Source organism: Polyergus mexicanus, unplaced genomic scaffold (assembly GCF_030449975.1).
Source record: "Polyergus mexicanus isolate NDT 795.1 unplaced genomic scaffold, iyPolMexi1.0 SCAF_13, whole genome shotgun sequence".
Taxonomy (NCBI): Eukaryota; Metazoa; Arthropoda; class Insecta; order Hymenoptera; family Formicidae; genus Polyergus; species Polyergus mexicanus.
The window spans coordinates 6,570,190-6,589,372 of NW_027223333.1; the positions used below are offsets into that span (position 1 = coordinate 6,570,190).

Sequence of the window (19,183 nt, forward strand, 5' to 3'; positions counted from 1 at the left end):
ATAAATATTCATAATTCATTTTGACTAGTTGTCACAATAATCTTCTTGCAAGATTTTTTTAGTTTTTGACAACTACGCACGATTTTTTCTTTATTGATAATGTTATAGCGAACAATATCTTATTAGAAAACGCTCAGAAGAAGCTTCTATTTTGTCATTTCAAATATTAAATTATTCAAAATTTATTAAACTATTTTATTTTTCCCAATAATGAGTTTCATAATGTTGTATCGCGTCTAGACGAAACGTATTCTCATTGTAAGTTACAGAACCGAATTGTCCTGAATAAGAAATATACTCTTACCGGCTCTTAATGCATTCTGAGATGTGTGCAAGCACCTATCGAGATTAAATAAATATATGTTCATGGCGTATCGAATAACGAAAATAGGCATACGCGCCATAATCTGATAGACAGTCCTTGAATTTTGCAACACGACTACCGTGTCCATCTCGGCCTGTCGAAAGGCTTAACTGTCGGCGTTAAATGGTCATCCCCATGAAACATCCACGCTATCAGCATTCTCTCATTATAGCAAACGAAAATAGATGTTGTTACTTCGTCGCTTACTCTGACCAGCGGTTCAAAGCGTGGCGTTATTCTTAGCCGAAACTCAAAGTCTTACGTAAAATCTGGTCCGCGATATAGCGGTGTTTTGGAGCATCATTAGGCCAGAAACGTTTCTTCATGTCTTGGGTCTCATCTGCTTGGTAGATTCATCAACCCGGAAGAAGTTACACAAGAAATGTAGTTTGAACGAGGTTATTCTGGGAAAGGCAATATCCATTCGGCGAATGTAGAATGAATCGCGAATTTCATTATTCTTATTCTATTAAGCAATATAATTCAAAGTTTCAATGTAATTATATTTAACGCGTGTAAAACATTCTTCTGTAGAAAAAAAAGACAAAATAAAACAATCGGAAAATATCAAGAGTATTTAATAAATTTCAATATTTTAAATAATTTATTTTTCATATAATGTAGCGCATAAAAAAATTGATACCAATATCAATTTTTTTTATATTTCTTGTATATTATATCTTGTATACATATGGGAAAAGCATAGAAAAGTAGTGATCGTTTGTAAAGCGCACAAATATTGCTGCTAATTATATTGTGCCTTTGATGATCTAAAAAACCATGTCGTTTTTATAGCGACAATACGGTTGAAAACTCTATTTAATAGTTTATCAGACCGAACACGTGTTTCGCCGAGCTTTAGTCGCCACTAACGCGAATTTTAGACGAACCGATCTAAGTATAGAAAACATTACAGGACACAGAGAGAGAAAGAGAGAGAGAGAGGGAGAGAGATCAGTATTTATTTATAACGATTTTTATAAATGAACTGTTAAACAGCCATGATGAAACCACCTGTCAAACGAAACAGACTATCGATCATAACGTATCTTAAAAAGAATTCAAATACTAACGGACCGATGAAATGATTACACTCATCTCGAGATTATATATTTCTTTTAATTTAATATACGCATCAATATAATTATACGACTCGATTATTTCATTCATAAATTCCACTCGTGTTTTATATCACATTGAATTGATTTTTTGATCTTTAGACAGAAATCGGAAGTATAGAATCATTTTAACGGTTCTTCGTCGAAAATAAAAATATGTTTATTAGATCTTATAATTAAAATAGACCTACTATAGAAGGAGAAAAATATACACAGAATATACCTCTTTCTTTTCAATAAGTAAATTTTTCCTTAATAATTAATTTTTTGCGACTTTTTTATTCTTAATAGTTAGATTTTCAGAGAATATAACTAACAATATTGCTTTATTGGCGTAAATAAATAAACACAAAAAAAAATAATTTGCTATTTTGACAAATGTAATTAAATATATTTTGTGTAATGCTTTGTAAAATAATCCATTATATTTTCGTACTATAATATTCACGCAATTCTAATCATATGTAATCATAGAGAGGCAACTTGATCTCCTTAAGTGACAGAATGAAGACATGACACTAAACGACACGCATAGCTTTATACTTCGTTAGGCGTTTTCAAAGAGAGATCGCCAAGACAATTTTAAATCATCGTCAACAGGACGCATTTGTCAAAACTTATAGGATTTTATCAAAGAGCTATTCACACACCTCTCTCTTCTATCTCGCAGAACAGAAAGGTTCTGTTGCTATTGAAGGCGCTTTCAACGTCTGACGATATTATCAGCATCCGGAAATTATCATGACGACTCTACCGCTTGTAAAAGGATAGCACCGGTTCTATCCAAGATTTTTCGGTCATATAAAAATTAAAAAATCTATAGCGCACATAAATCCATTTAATCTTAGTTTAATTTTGAAATAATATAACGAGACATAACATATGTTGAGGAAGAGTTCAAACATTGCTTTAAATTCAATAAAAATTAACAATCTGATGTTACATATCTAGCAAGAAAAATTTTCACAGTTTAAAAAGAGAGGCATATATTTATTATTAAATTATTATATTTACGTATTTTTCTCTATCATTGTCTCTTTATTTTATTTAACAAAATTAAGATGTTGTTAATTAATGCTCAAAAATTATTTGAAGCGATTTTAATAGGATAAAGTGAATTTACACTCTTGAGAATATTTCAAGTTCAATTTAAGCAAAGCCTATTTTGTTCATTCTTCTGTGATCTTACTTTGTAGCATTTATGATTTTGTATCCTTGCCAGCGTTGTCTTGTATATTCATATTGCGAATACACTATCGTTTAAATTTGTTTATCATCGTACGTGTATGAGAGGGTGAGAGAAAAAAGGCGCGGGGGAGACTAGACTAGCAATCAAAACCGAGCCTTTCGTATAAGAGGTGATTGGCTCCTATTACCAACAATAAGCTACTACCAAGCTACTACGCATTAATACTCTTTCGTTCGCCCACATATTCAATGGCTACGTCAACATTCGGAAAACAGACTTCCGTAATGAATAAGGTATTTCAAAGCTATTGCATTCTGCCTTCTGTGCAAAGTCTGTTGTTAACATAATTTTTATGAAAATTCCATATCGACGAACAAAACTATTTGCTAATCATTCATAAAATTTTTTACCGAAAATTTAAATCAATTTAAATTTGCCAAATGATTTGTAATAGAGGAAAGATACGCGATTAGCTTGATATATTTTATGTATAATCTCTGTTTCTTTCTCTTTGCATCTCTATAATTTGCACGCGCCTCTCGAATTGACGTAGAACAACCAACGGTAATATCCGACAAGGCTGCGATGAGATATTAAACTGTCAACGGTCAAACGGTTGACTGTTGTACTTTAAATTATTATTCGTTTTGTAAAAATGTTTTTTTGTCAATATGAAGATTTACTCTCTACATATATACATAAAAATTATCTAAGTCGATGCCAGGTATCTTTCATTTCTGACACGAATAAAAAATATAAACTGCATATTTTATTTAAAAATTCTTCAAAAATACACGCAAACTTATGAATATGTCTTCTTAATACAGGATCCGTTTATTTATTCAAACTTAAAAGCATTTTAGTGCAAGTTAAGAGCATTTTAATGCACGATGGACAAAATTGGCGGACGTCGGTTCGAAGTACTGGCTTATTTATATGTGATTCATCACGGGTCTTTGCCTCTCGCGACGTACGTGACATTCCTTCCGGGAGGAAGTCCCTACGATCAAGTGTGTCTATCAAGCTTGCAAGACTTATACTAAACGACTGGCCCGAATTAAGAACGCTCGCTTAGCGCGATGTAGATGCCGAGAATGATGTAATCCGTCATCGTGTACGTGACATCGACGATTTCTTGTATGTATGGAATGAATCAACGACGAGGAAACGCGCAAGCTACTTTATCCGAAATAATGAATTGTATTTAATAGCAATTAATCTCTCTCCTGTGCTGATTGTTCATAAAGAATAAAAATCGTATTGATTATAAAATCCTAACAATAACCGATCGTGAAACAATATTATAATTAATTTGTCTTATTGTCTTGTCGCGAGACAAGACTTTTCTGCATTTTCTGTTTCCTTTATGATACATATCTGATGATATCTAAGATATCGTTGAAGAAAAAACTCCCTAATGCAAATTAGTATTCAATTATTCTTTATATTCTTTCGTTCATTTAACCTGCAATTTTTCACCTATCTATAACTTTTAGCCGGCACCTCTTTTGCCGCATCAGACGGTGATGTGGATCGATTCTCGATTGATCTCAAAGAGGGAGATCGCCGAGCGATCGCATGTGGTCCGGCGTCCAGCGTCGCTTTCAGGGTTAACTCGGGGATCGGTCCTACTTATGTAAAATCTTGAACGAGTAACATTGAGCTAATTATAAACACGGCTGGTTAGCTACGTCCGCGTAGCTATCCGTCCGCTCGCAGCCTGTGCAGCAATTTACGATGCACGGTCGGTCTTAGGTGGACCAACGCGCACGGCTAGCGACCTAACTAAAAATAAACGATCGGTCACAGAGTGGGCGGAGGGGTGTAGGGGTCCGGGGGTCCAATCAACGGCCAACTGGGCCAGTAAAGGTAGCTGTAGCTCAACGTCCCAAATATAGTCCTAACATCTAACGTGGTCGCCACCGATCTATTCTATCTGCACATCCTCGTCGCTCCCTGCATCGTATGCATCATGCATCGGATATGGTATAACACCCTCTGAATCTAGCGATTATCCGATAACACGATTGCCGTGTTAAATCGCTCGAATCGGAGCGTGTTCCACGCTAATTTTGGGATAGGTCAGGTCACGCCACACGTCGCGGTATTAAATCTTCTCTATCGCGACTTGATTTATTAAACTCGGGATTTGTTCGCGCCGATCTCTTTTAGCGTACACGCGGACAAAGTGACTCCATATGCTTCTGTCAATTAAAAAATAAAAATGAAAAAATTTTATTATTTTATATTCAATGCTGAAAAATTTATATAAGTATTTTAAAGATTGATTTATTTAATAATTATTAAAATGTTGAAATTTTTTTTCCATCGCGCAAAGTTGATCAAATTTACAGCGGAAATAAAGGCTTTGATGATCAATTTTTTCGGTTGAGTTACGCCTTGTTATCAACTGAAATCGTCATCGATGCAAATATTAGCACAATGACAGACACAGGTTCCGTTCCATACAAGGATGACAATAATTTTCATTCCACCTCTATGAGACAACTATGTTCGATCTTTACTATGTCATTGTAGTGTCGATGCACTTGACCAGTATTCTAGGTTCAATGAAATTGCACCAGTATGATGATATATATGACAGTATGAATATAATGATTATTTAAAGTAAATTATACAATTCCGAGTCTTCACGTGCTTATAAATACTCTTCCACTTTACGCAAATCATGCTCTCTTCTCACAAAACGCGATATATTTTTTAATATTAAATTTACTTTAAGATAAAATATTTATATTTAATCTAAGAAATTAAAAAGAATCTCATATTATTGTTTAATATTAAAATTTCTAGACGCATATTTTAATGCTTAAACGTGTCACTAAGAACTATTTGAGGAGAACAAAAATAGCAGATAAACGAAGGTTGCGTTTAAATTGTGCGTGCTGACATCCCCAGGAATTCTACCGTACTTTAAAATCGTTCTCTGTCCATTTTGATGAAGGCAACGTTACGGCTCGATGAATATCGCGGTTGCTGCACGATGCAAGACGTCGTAAGCGGATGCACTTCTCTGAATTTTCATGACAGACGGGAATCGTATAATTAATTTATTTATTGCTAATGTGAAACATAGATTTATAATGATTCTCTGTTTTGGAATAAGTAACTCTCCATCCCGTAAAAATATTTGAAATTCTAAAGGAAAGTCGCAAATAAATTTTTATCAATACTCAAAGTTCCATTAGAATTTAAAAATATTTTTCGAGCTCTATTTTTTTTTTTTTTAAGAATAAATTTATGAGGAGATGATTTGAATATAGGATATGCCGATTGTGAATATTATATTCAAGAAAGATAAACAATGTGTGTAGAAAATCTAAAAATAATACATAATTTTTTTGCCATGACTAAAATAATCCCGATAGAAAAAAACTGTATATCTTTAGATTAGACGAATAAAAAGGTTTAATGTTTTAACAAGACCTAAAAAATAATTTGCAAATATGCGTGCGATTTTCCATGGAAGATTCAACGACTGCGCTCGCGCGACAGGTGATCCTAAATTATTCGTCGTTTTCCATCGCCGTGCCGGGGAATCTTTGGCAGATCCCGCGCGCCTCGACGCGCGACGTCGATGAAACGCAGAAAAGTCTCATCTATCATGTCGAAAGGCGTAACGCGAAAATAGTCGCAAGGATACGCGTCCGCGCGCGCGGGGCCAGACTTGGCGCTGATCTCGCGCGAATGTGCGCGATCACGCCGAGGCGAGTTATCGGGCTTGCGATCCCGATAACAAACAGCGGCAACATCATATCGGAGATCCGTGATAAGAAGTTGCGATAGATCTCTCTCGGATAGAAAGGAAGCCGTGAGGATACGGAACCAGTGTCTCTTTAAGCTTTAGAAATGCAGGCAGAGATACTGACAAATTCATAGATTCCATTATTTTTCAAAATTTTTTTATTTCTTTATTATAGCAAAGTTTTTCTTAAAATATGTATATTTTTATCTATCCATCTTATTCCCACCTTCCCCTTCGCATAAATGTGTTAAATAATTGGCCATTATTTTTTTCTTTTAAAAAGATACGTTTTTACGAGACTGCACTTCTTGATATGCCAATCGGATAGTAATTATATAATAATAAATATGGTATCTATGGAGAATGTATTTATCGTCATGTATGTATTGTCGTGCTTCATTGGCATAATAAAGATACGTCTTTACAGAATATATCTTAAGCCCTGGGAAAGGGCAAAGTAGGCTCATCCTTTTAAGAGCACGCAAAAGATGCACTATTACGCAATGATAGGAAAAACATTTTGAAGTCTGATACGAGGGCAAGGGCTGTTGTCGGTTACACGCTCGCTAAGGGTGATAAAAATATGTAAGTCAACTCTGACTTCTTCATACGATTAAAATACATACCGTCTCACCCTTCAGTTATATATTCCTTGATAAATTGCCCTTTTTAATAACCGAGATAATCAATTCATAATTTTTTGACGATTTATGTTAAAAAAAAAAAAAAATCTTTTATTTTGAAATAAGCTATTTTTTGCAATTTGCAATATTTTTATAACAAATTGGATTTTAGATAAGTTAATTTACGTAGAATGCTATAAAAAATATTGATCATTCTGTTATATATAAGAAATAAAAGTATCAAAATTATTGGGTGTATTTCTCAATTGATTCTCTATCTTGATGTTATTCATGCAATCTACATATATTTACGAAAGTATGTACAGTATATATTGTGTATCAATACTAACGCCGTTCTTTCTCTTTCTCCTTTTTCATCTGCATATTTCATCGATGATTCTAACGTCGATTTTTCTTAAAAAGTACCGTCTTCGAAAAATACCATTCCAATCTCTTTCGGACACGAGAGAGAAAATAATCTCTTCTAATGTTATGTTCGCTAATCTATACGAAAAGAACGTGACGTCCCGAAGGATCCTTGAGAAAGCTGCTATTACGGCCGGTCAAGCCTACGCTCTAGGCCAGGGGCTAGGCTAGGCTATTTCCGCCTTTCAGCTTATGGACCGAAATAGTCGTAGAAAACTTGTGAACAAGAAACCGTTGGGACTATCCACGAGGATTCCCGGTGTGTCTGGCTAGTACAGAATTCATCTTATTTCTTTTCTTTTCTTCATCGCGCGCCATTCGACAGGGTATCGGTCGAGAATTCAAATTCTCGCTGTTGCGTCTGTTTAGTTTTCCAAACACATCGAAATGAGGGACAGCAGATGTAATCTAACAGACGTCTCATCGAATCTACGGATTATATAATATATCCCTCTGTAAAATAAACAGACGCCGCGACAAGAATATATAAATAGATGGCTTTTATATATAAAAAGTATAAAGAATCAGTTTTAATTTATTTTGTCTATTGTAACTTTTGTAAATTTTCATATAACAATGCAGAGCGCGGGAAAAAATCACATTTGATATATCAATATTATTCAATATATATCAATATATATATTATTCATTTTTATTCCAACAGTTCATTGCCACGTTATTTTTTGTGGCAATTATTTTTTTCTTAATTGCGTGTTTTTTAATCGATTATAACTATTTTCTATCCCATAAATATATATTTTCATTAAAAAATAAAATATAAAAATATATATATCGTATATATAAAATAGACTAATATGTGAATAAGGCCAATATATGTAAACTTCAATACAAGTAAATATATAAGTCCGTCAAGAATTATAACTGATGTGGACACAGTTAATATTTTTTAATACAGATATTTTTTTAATTTTTATTTCCTAGATGTCTAAAAAAATAGATTAAAGAATATAATTCAAACCCCAAATTTTTTTTTTTTTTTTTTCTTCCCATTTGTTAACGACAAGTGGTGAAGCGCGCCTACGTTTACTCGCGCTCCTCCACTTCTGCGGTCTATGCACAACGGCTATTTCTACTATCGTCGTTCGCGAACGGTGGGACAGGTGCTAAAGGCATGCCAGGCGGCGCGATGACGAGGATTTCGAAACCCGCCAAGTGAAGCCCGCGACGGAGTATTTTCAATCGTCTCTACGGTGCTGGGCGATTCCTCCGTCGTCCTGGGAACGGCACCGGACCGATAGGTGAAGGCGAACGAATAGGTGGGTTCGCAGAGCATATTTCTGGCAGTCACGAGATACGATTTTACGGGCGGCGAACGAGCTCGGTCGCGAGGTGCGTGAGAAAGAGAGAAGCGAAAAGAAGCGAAGAGAAGCATGCGACGAAGATAAAGAATACGGGTATACATGAGATAAACAGAGATAAGGGATGTGGAGGGAGAGGGTACACTCGAAGTGGAGACAGACACGCGTTGCTTTCGGCAGATCCGACATTGTCGGGCGGCAGCCAATTTTCAGGGAAATTCCATTAATACTCGTGGCTTTGTCCCACTTCGAATTGATGACTCGTCTTCGTTCCGCACGTTACATATTAAGACAAATCATTTTATGTAAGATATTCCTGATTCATCGTTTTTCATTTTGTAATGCCCGATCCTTGACGAATTTGCTGCAGCCAATTCTTCCTTAGCGATCTTATCTTTTGCATTATTTCTTAACATTATAAATATTCGGAAGATCAAGTGGATCAAAATTTCGTGAAAGTATACTAATTGAAATCACAATAATAACGAAATCATATTTGCATTCAATAGAATAATGATAATAGAATAGATATTAATAATAATAGAAGAGTGATTTTTATAATCCTCCTCCTCGGGATTTAAAAAATACTAAATTACTGATTTATTTAATAATAATTCGACATTGAAATAATCTTTTTCTTTTTTATATTTCTCATAAAAAAAAAAAAAACGAAACATTTTGTAAAAAACGGCGTATCTGATGTTGAATGACATGTAGAAAAATTGTAATAGCGACAAAATAAATTTTACAAATCGCATATGATATATTTCGCGATAATATGCAATCATATTTTTGCATGATGGATGTTTTCGGTAAATTGAAAATTATACATGTCTCCTGAGACAAGGGAACATCTTTAACTTCAAATATGCGCTATGTGTATATATCTGTTAGACACGGTTGTTTGCGTTGCGATTCTTATTTTATAAGTTTAAAAATTATCATTCGCCTTAAATATATATATATATATATATATGTATCAAAGTCAATTTACTGTGTGCATATGCGTTGATCGTACGCCAGAATTATACACCTACGCATACAATTACGTGAGATTGATATCTCAATACAGTCTTCTCTCAAAACAACAGGTTATTATATTAAAATATTGAATTAAACAATATTAAGATGAACAAAAGATATAAATATAAAGTAATAAAGTCCTAGTATTCTCTCTTATAATCCGAATTTTTAAACAATTATGAAAAAAAAAAAAAAAACATTCATTAAATCCTCATTGCAAAAAAATCAGCTGCAAATTGGTTAAATAATCTATTTTTAAAATTCAATACGGCTGTGAGATAAATCGTTCTGTACGTATTAAACAAAAAAGTAAGGAGCAATAGTTTTCCGCAATTTCAGTACCGAAACATAGAATCTAAATATTTCACAAAATCTCCGGTGTAAAAAAACATTCGCCGATTCCGTGAATACAAAGCAATTTTTGCTTTTATTCTCCAATCTTCGTCTTACTTTAAGGATCAATTTCGCGATCGCAATCAAGAAATGCGCGATTGAAGCTCTGACAAAGGATAAATGGATTATCAGTGGAAAGCGTCGCAGTTTTATTAACCCAATTCCATAGCTCTGGATCCGAGCCCACGCGAGCGACCTTTACCTCGTCTACGCGGCGCGTGAATGAGAGCGGAAGGGGAGGGATTCATCTCGAGGAGTCCACACCTGCCATCGGACACCAGCGTCGACCAAACTGACTGTCCAGTCGCCCACGCGAATTGCTACCGCATTATTTCGAGTGCTTTGGCCTTGGGTAGCGGCCAGAGAAAATTTTTGCGGAGATATCGCCTCAAAGATACGCGGCTTCAGCGAGATTCTTCTTCACGATAAGTGCGATAAGTACCTATGTATCGAGCACTTTGATCAAGGAACGCATCATTATTCATTGCCGTAGTCGATATTCTCTATTTTCTATATCTGAACATTTAGATATAAGTACTCTTGGGAAGATGTGTATTTTGATATATCGTTAAATATATACGGATAAAATATTTGTTTTTTTTTCCTAATTTATATCGAGATTTACGAGGGGTTTGCTCACATTTCTTTTCGCATATAAATCTTCGGCACGTTGTTGCGAAAAGCATGATTTTTGATCAGAACACACGTGTGGAATTTTAACGTGGAGCATAACATCACTTTGGGATAATCAGAATAATCGGGCTATGACGAAAAAGTCTGACGAAAGGAAGCACCGATAGAAAAAAAGAAATATGACAGATGGACATGCGTGACAATCAACGGCTCGAAATCGAAGTGGGGATAATTGGTTTTTTACAGAGAAAAAAGGGAGAGAGAGAGAGAGAGGGGGGGAACGTTTCTTTGGCAAGCGAGCGTGGAGAAGCACTTCCTGCTCTCGGCTCAAAAACGAGCTTTAAGCTCCGGCCGACTTAGAACTCGCCGAGCTCTCGTCACGAGTCATAATAATAACAACTCCCGCAAAGATTCCGCTCCCGAGCTGAATCTTAAATTTAAACAGAATGGCGACGGGCACATTGCGGTGAAGCGTAAAATGTTTGTCACTTCTGTACCTCGGCGGACATGTACCGTTCCCTATGTTCTGTTTGCTCGATTTTACAGTATCCATGAATAACTTCGTCGTCCGTCGAAAATGGTGTTTTATATATCGAGTGTTCCGCAAACGCCAATCTTAATTTTAACGATAGATTGTTAAAATTGTTTGTCGATTTGGAATCGATCTTTCAACGAGTCTCGTAGGATAAAAGGATAAAAAAGATATCGTGCTACAAAGTTGTCGTTCAAAGTACTTCATCTTCTATTATTATGTGAAAAACATTTCTTACATACATATTTTTGCATTACGTACATATATTTTAAAGCTGTTCTTTTCTTAAACTTATTAAGGACAATATATTTCTATATTTAAGAATATACATCCCACTATTACCCTAGATTTTTTTTTTTTACAGACCATCTAAGAGCTTTTCTGAAGCTTCTGATGCAGCATCCAAGCAAAAATCCCGCTAGAAACGATTATACTGCCCCTATATTTAAAAAGAGAGATCAATCGATTATAAAATACAAATATATATGTAACATGTTTTTGTACAAATAACAATAAGAAAATTAATAAGTAATAACTACAAAAATTGTGATCGACGATTCTGTTGGATTATTTTTCTTAATGCAGATATTTTGAGATTAAAACAACAATATTATTATAATTTATTTTTTAAACGATAAGTTTTCATAAAATTAAATCCCAGTTTTAGCAAGATTTAATTTCGATAATTACACTTTCTCATTCATCGTGGAATTTGGACAAGCGTTGCATTCAAGGGAAACATCTCGATCACAAAGAATTAAAATAGAGTATTCTAAAAACAACTGTGGTAAAAAAAATCAAGAAAATCTCTAATGTTCGAGTATCCAATGTTATACGACGCGAGACACGGTGTAATCGCGATGATTTAAATATAACATCTTCACGCAAATTGCACTCGGAACGCGTAATGATGTGCGAGCGCGAATTGATATATCGATTGTAAGAACTGAGATAGAGCCGGGAAATCGCAGCCGTAAACGTCGACGGCGTTTCGCTTCGAGTCTTTCACCCGAGCGTTAGGTAACGCGACGATCGACGACCACCAGAACGTCGTCATAATGCCTTCGCAACAATTGGCAACGCGAATCACACGGCTTCTTCTTACATCTACGGCAATGTCGACGCTAATTAGGAGACTTCGGGAACCACAGCTGCGATCCGTCGAGAATCATTAATTTGTTTGACGTAACGCGTTGCCTACTAATAGGGATTGGATCGGTCTCAACGCATCGACTACCGATTAAAATCTCGATTATGACATTGCGACGTATTTCGAAACCCACGTGGCGCGTGGAAGGGTGATGTCTCAAAAATTGTCGCGGTTCTTGGATTTTCTCGATAGTTCTCGGACATTCTGTATAATATAATTATACAGCGAACCGTAAGATAATTGAAGATAAATCTATAAATTATTTTAAATAGCAAACGAAAATTTGTTTCATACGTTTCATTTTAAAAAACGATTTATTATCGAAATTTATTCAAGTTATTATGTTATATATTTTGCAGCATACTTTGAGTATATTGATTTTTATACATACCATAGGACGAGTTGGACCGAGGGTGAGTGCCGTATTGGATTATAAGGGACAACGTATAGATCCTTGTTTTGTTTGAAGTATTGCAATATGTCTCGTGCGCTGTAAAACGATCGAGGAAATTGTTTTTGATCATTGCGTCGCAGATGAGGACGTATCTAATGCAACGATCGATCTGCTTGACGAGGTAAACGTAATTACGCGTTAAGCCAATTTCGCGTGACAAAAGTTGTACACGTGTGGCACACAGCAGGTATAATAATAGATCGTTAATAATAATGTACACACGGTGGTGTAGACAGCGGCGATCTTTTAATAAGTGCTGTAAATATATCCGCAAAAGTTCGTTGGTAAAAGCGACATAAAGATGGGAACGATGCCAATGACGAAGAAAATCTTACGCGCACAACATGACAGCGTCGAGTCAATTATTTGTACGATGTACATGAATATTCGGAACAACTTTTATCATGAAAACACGTATGTAATTTCGCGAGATAATTTAGTTTCTAATTTTAATATAAAGGAAACGATATACAGATAAATCCTCGAAGCGCGTGCGTTCTCTTATTATAAATTAATTCTCTCATTATAAGTTTTACGGACGATAAAGAGAAAAAAAATCGTTGCTTTCGCGAAATTGACGATAGAGGGAATGCAATTTATCGAGTTTGTTCGGCGACGATAGATAGATTAGATCATAAAATATTATCCCACTTCGTCAAATGAAAACATAAAAAACGAAAATGTGCGTTGCCGCGAACACCTGCAGCGTTTAAATGGCCGCGAGACACTTAACGCGTTTACTATCTCAACACGCGTTCTTTGAAAAACAAGCGAAATTGTAATGGATTCACTGAATTGGCAATATTCGACGGTGTATATTTCCAGACTATCTGAATTAGACAAACGCATTCGATTGAGATCGATCGTATAACCACTCCGAAGAAATAAACTCCTAAATCGAATATGAGTTGCGATTCGTCGGTGAGAGTGAAGTATTAATGTAACATTGTACCAATGAAATGAATATCAATCGATAATCTCAGTCATATAGCATAGATAGGCACATCCCCCTTTTTATATACCATATATACTTATATTAATAAAATTATATTTATATTTTAAAATTTCATTTAAATAGACCAACTCAATTTTCTAAAGCTAAAGCGCAATCTATAATATTTTATAATACGCGCGTTTTTATGATTAAAGACAAATAATTAGGAGAGAGAGAAAAAAATATTCTGCTTTTTGCAATCCTTGATAAATTATTCTATTAATTTCATAATGTTTGAGTAATAGATATTAAATTTTATTTTCGATTTATATTCCCATATTATATTCCCATATTGTTTATACTTTTAATAAATTAGAGCATTATATGATTATTCTTTTCAATACCATTATTATCAAAAGATTATAATATCTTATCAGTCTCATTTTGAATTATAAATAATATTAAAAGAGAAATGACATTATGTAAATTTCCTATTCAGTTACATTTTTAAAAAACGTACTAATTTGGATGTTTTGTGACAGTATATAACTGTTTTGTATAAAAATGAAAACACACTAAATCACTTTATGCAATGCATTACTGAACGGCTGACCTTGGAAAGTATCCAAAATATTTCCGCCATCAAAGTAGCTTCAAACTATTACAAATCATCTTTTTCCTCTCTCTAGATCAACTGTTTATTGTTTATTAAATTATATTTAGTTATATTTGTGATATATAGAAAATGAAGCACTATAGAGAATTTTTTCTAACATGAAATTTTCTTTTGCGAGCTGCATTAATATAATGTTATGGTATTTTATGATATCTCGAAATTGGACGCAGTTGGCAGCTATCGCTTTCTCAACATATATGAAGCCGTTCTATTTTTCTCATACAAGATTTGTATGTGATGCTTGACAATTTATTTATATACACATGTAATATTGAGAATATTGACACAATCAAATAAGAGAGAGAAACGAAAAAGGTTTGATAAAACAGTATGAATCACTAACCTTCCATGATTTGCTACTGCAACTAACACACGCTTCGATGTGCATTGCTTCACGTCAACCGCACCAAAAATTGACATTTTTTCAGCTATCTGCGCAAATATTTCATAACAATGTAGATTGATTACAAATTATTCATCTCTTACATTCGTATATTGCATACTGTAATATACGAGAATGCTTAGAATCCCACAATCATATAATATTGAGATATTATATGTAATTATAAGAATTAAATGCAATACCTGCATGGCGGTTATCGGCTTCGACGCTAGCGTTTTCACATAAAGCCATTTAGGTCGAATCGATACAGGTTCAGGTCCATCAAGCCTCTGGGAAATTTATAATGTGTCGTTTTCTTTTTGTAAAAGAATATAATATCCATTCAGCTGTATATATTCTCTTCTTGCAAAATATATCTCATTCAATTATAATGTTTTACATTCTTCTTACCAAATGTGATGTACTGCCACGGATGATATTTATACAATTTGCCAAACTTTTTACATTGTTCATTAATTCTGTATGTGTAAAGTGCTTCAATATTAAACCTCTGAAATCATAAGACAGATTTATAATATTACTAATTATAGCTATATGCTTTAATATATATAATGTGTATATATATTAGGAATAAAAATAAATATAATTATCGACTTTTAATTTATATATATATAATATATAACTCACGATCCATGATGTTTTGCAGCAAATGTATGGACTATTCTAATAAACACATAACCAGCAAAATAAGAATCCCATCCCGCAGTGTGATATTTCATCGAAGGTATAATAACTAAAAAATGTAAAAGTTTTATAAAATGTAGAATAACCATAAGATTAAAATAAATATGCATAAAAGGAATATCTACCATCTGATTTATCTGAATTTGTTTTACTAAGGAGATCAATATTAGGCGATCCAAGTGTTACATATTTTCCTTGCTTCTCTGTGAAATATTGGACTAAACCACTTAAAGAATTAAATTTCCATTTTTCTGTAAAGATAATAAGAATGTCTTTAATATACTTCAAATTATGTATAACTTGTATATGTAAATAATTTTTTTAATTGATAATAATTTTTTAAATTACGTTCTGTTGGAAGAAGCTCTCTCAATTGAAAGCTTAAAAATTTTGTATCATAAATTGTAGGAAATAGTTGATGTATGTTATTTTTGAAATCAATGTATTTTTCTGAAAAAAATGTATTATTCATAAATTATCATAATTTAATTTTCATCCATTGTGTCGTATTATGTATATGAAACTAGATTATTTTTTTATATTATACGTACTTGGTAATGGCTTATAAAACTGTTGATGTATAAACATTAAATCTAACAAAGCATTATGTGCTATTATAGGTTTTTTCAAAGTAACCAAAAGCTTAAACACCTTTGAAAAACCTATATATGATTCAAGCAATACATTTTCCAATATAGAACCTTCTTCTTGTTCCAAAACTTTTCTGGAATCTGATGAAATTTTCATAACCGTCACCTAAAGAAGTTAGAAGATTAAAACTGAAAAATAATTCAGCTTTTTTATGTTTCTTGTAAGAAGTAAAATTATTAATATACCATATTATTCCCTGAGAAGGTCCAAACATTTGGGAAACGATTTCTTAATTCCTTATGCATAAGATACTGTAAAATTGGAGTAGTAGTGTCAATTTTGAATGAGCTTGTTTCATCACTTGCTCTATTCAACCATTCGGATACTTGATTGATATAATCTTTGAGAATGTCTTCTTCTTGGTAGGAAATAGATCTCTCCACATTACGAAATAACACATTATCTTGTAATTGTTGCTGCAAAATTGCTTGGTCACCCTCATTGAGATATGAAATGCCCTTGTAAACAAGCTGAAAATTTGTAACACACATATTAAATTTATTGTTATTTTTTAATAACAAAATAAAACATCAAGTGTAATTTCAATTTAAACTATAAGTTCGTCAACAGTAAGCTACATATAGCAGCTTTTCATTTTCAAAATCTAAAGTAAACTATCAAAAATGCGATATACCTTGTTGAAATCAAATTCGTATGCAGTCAGAAACTCTAATGCAGTGATTTGCCAAACAAGTTGTCTATTCTTTGATGGAATAGATCTAGGCAGCAGAAAGAAATTAAAAGCTTCCGCTGTGTACTGATTTTCATTCTGAATTCGTTGGAACGCAGTGATACCAAATTGGATTATTGTGTATGATTGAATATTGCATCTCTGCTTCTCATAGCGCTCGTTTATAGAATCAAATAAACTAAAATGACAAGTATGAGAAATGATATTAAAATACTCTCTGAAATATTACTTGAGCATACATTTAAAAAGGTATAAACTAACCTATTTTTGATATCGTCAACATTTAAACCTGTAAATTCCGTATCAATCGCTATGAAATTCGCATCTTTCAATGCACGCTCCAAGTTTGGATATATTGTGTTGAAATTTTCACTCGTGACCTCAATCATAATAATATTCTTTCATACACGTATAAAACAGTGCGAGATAACCTAAAATGAGATCATGCGCTGTGTTCTTTATAAAGATACCGCCATTCGCATTTACATATATATATATACGGTACAGAACCACGTTTGTTATTTGTTGTGTAAAGCGGCGTCTACAATAGAGATTTTAAGCCCTAAGTCTTAGGAAATTGACTAATCACAGTCGAGTATTCTTCTCATACTTGACTGTGATTGGTCAATTTCTTAAGGCTTAGGGCTTAAAATTTCTATTGTAGACGCCGCATAAATGAGAGATTTTTCAATACTACCGGGGTATTGAGATTTTATATTGAAATATACAGTTTCCCGTGTGTTGTACAATAAACTGTAATAAATTTTCAATCATACATAAAATTGTAGTATAAATAAAATATCACTTTAAAATAAAATTCAAATCTTTATATGTGATTATTTACTCTAACAGCACACATGTCCAGAAGACATCCAGAGACTATCTAGACGTTAGTTGTTTAATATCCTCTGGATGTCCTCTGGATAATCTCCGGATGTCCTCCGGAGAAGCTGTGTTGTTAGGGTATATATATATAGTTTATATATTAATAATTTATATATATAACTTCTTATACCGTATATATTGTTAATACACTCATTATTATTAAGAAAGTAATAATGGTAAAAAAGCTAATAATTTTTTTATTATAAACTTTTACAAATTTTATTATTAACATATTTTTAGAAATACAAGAAATCTGTAATTAGATGTATACATGTCGCTTTTATGGCATTTGATATAGATTATATCCGACTATTTTTTTTTTATAATAATCAGTATTAAAATTTTTTAATATAATAGCTAACTGTCAAATTGGCATTATATATAGATCGAAGAAATTGAAAATTTAAGAGTTAGAATAAAGATTTGGTATGTGTCTTTTATTTGTATTTAAAACTGATGTTTTCTTTCTCTCAATAATTCAATACCAGATACTTTTAGTATTCGAAAGACAAATTTTGATATTTATAATAGAAAAGAATAAAATTAATATTATATCGTTCATGATGTAATGTCATAAATCTGTTTAAATATTGCGATCAGTAATACGATAATTAAATGATAAAAATGATATGGAATAGGATATCCTTAGTAAATAAATAGTTTAATAATCGTAGACACAACTAGTTCTGGAATAACTTGATCGATATTTCCAGTTCATATTTTATGAGTAAATTGGCACTCGTTATATATTTCCGTTTCTATTTTGTGCTTCCTATGCCAATATCATTGCACAATTAATTTCCAGTAACGGTTAATAGTTATTAGCTTAATTAATATGGCTTTAAATATTCTCTTTAATCATAAGAATAAATACAGACGAAAGAAAATTTGTTGTGTGAATCAGCGTTATTAAATTATCTTATTATCAATCACGATATATTTCAATAACTTTAAATATTATGCATAATGCAAGAATGAAAGTAATAAAAAATACGAAAAAGCTAGGAAAATATAATTACGTTAGAAAATACAATTGTTTTCACACATGAAAAAGATAATTTACTCATGAAAAGGACAATTTATAAATCGGAGACCAATTGTGGATGTATAATTAGTGAATTTTAGCATAACTAATGAATTATTTCGCGCTTTTCTCTTGTATAAGAAATACCGTTGGAGAGAACTCGAAGTGAAAAGAGTATCATTACAAGGATCACCATCTCTTCCAAGATTGGCAGATATCAGAATGATGCCGGGGAGACATTCATC

The 19,183-nt window shown here is 33.1% G+C and overlaps 1 protein-coding gene across 4 annotated transcripts in view; it reads right to left on the bottom strand.

Annotated features, from left to right (window-relative positions):
- Positions 1-11,557: 11,557 nt before the first annotated feature.
- LOC138938725 (pre-piRNA 3'-exonuclease trimmer) overlaps positions 11,558-19,183 on the bottom strand; it is a 120,799-nt gene continuing 113,173 nt past the window's right edge. Inside the window, exons 1-13 of one of the 4 annotated variants that reach the window (XM_070305926.1) lie at positions 19,086-19,107; positions 17,291-17,460; positions 16,973-17,207; positions 16,524-16,808; positions 16,239-16,443; positions 16,036-16,137; positions 15,813-15,938; positions 15,631-15,736; positions 15,394-15,493; positions 15,186-15,272; positions 14,944-15,032; positions 12,928-13,026; positions 11,558-11,825 (exon numbers count right to left, since the gene is read on the bottom strand). In XM_070305926.1, the coding sequence (XP_070162027.1) occupies positions 11,756-11,825; positions 12,928-13,026; positions 14,944-15,032; positions 15,186-15,272; positions 15,394-15,493; positions 15,631-15,736; positions 15,813-15,938; positions 16,036-16,137; positions 16,239-16,443; positions 16,524-16,808; positions 16,973-17,207; positions 17,291-17,418 (1,632 nt within the window). In that variant the 5' untranslated portion in view covers positions 17,419-17,460; positions 19,086-19,107 and the 3' untranslated portion in view covers positions 11,558-11,755. Of the gene's footprint in view, positions 11,826-12,927; positions 13,027-14,943; positions 15,033-15,185; positions 15,299-15,393; positions 15,494-15,630; positions 15,737-15,812; positions 15,939-16,035; positions 16,138-16,238; positions 16,444-16,523; positions 16,809-16,972; positions 17,208-17,290; positions 17,461-19,085; positions 19,108-19,183 lie in introns of those variants that run through there. The other 3 variants (XM_070305925.1, XM_070305927.1, XM_070305928.1) reach the window with 3 other exon arrangements.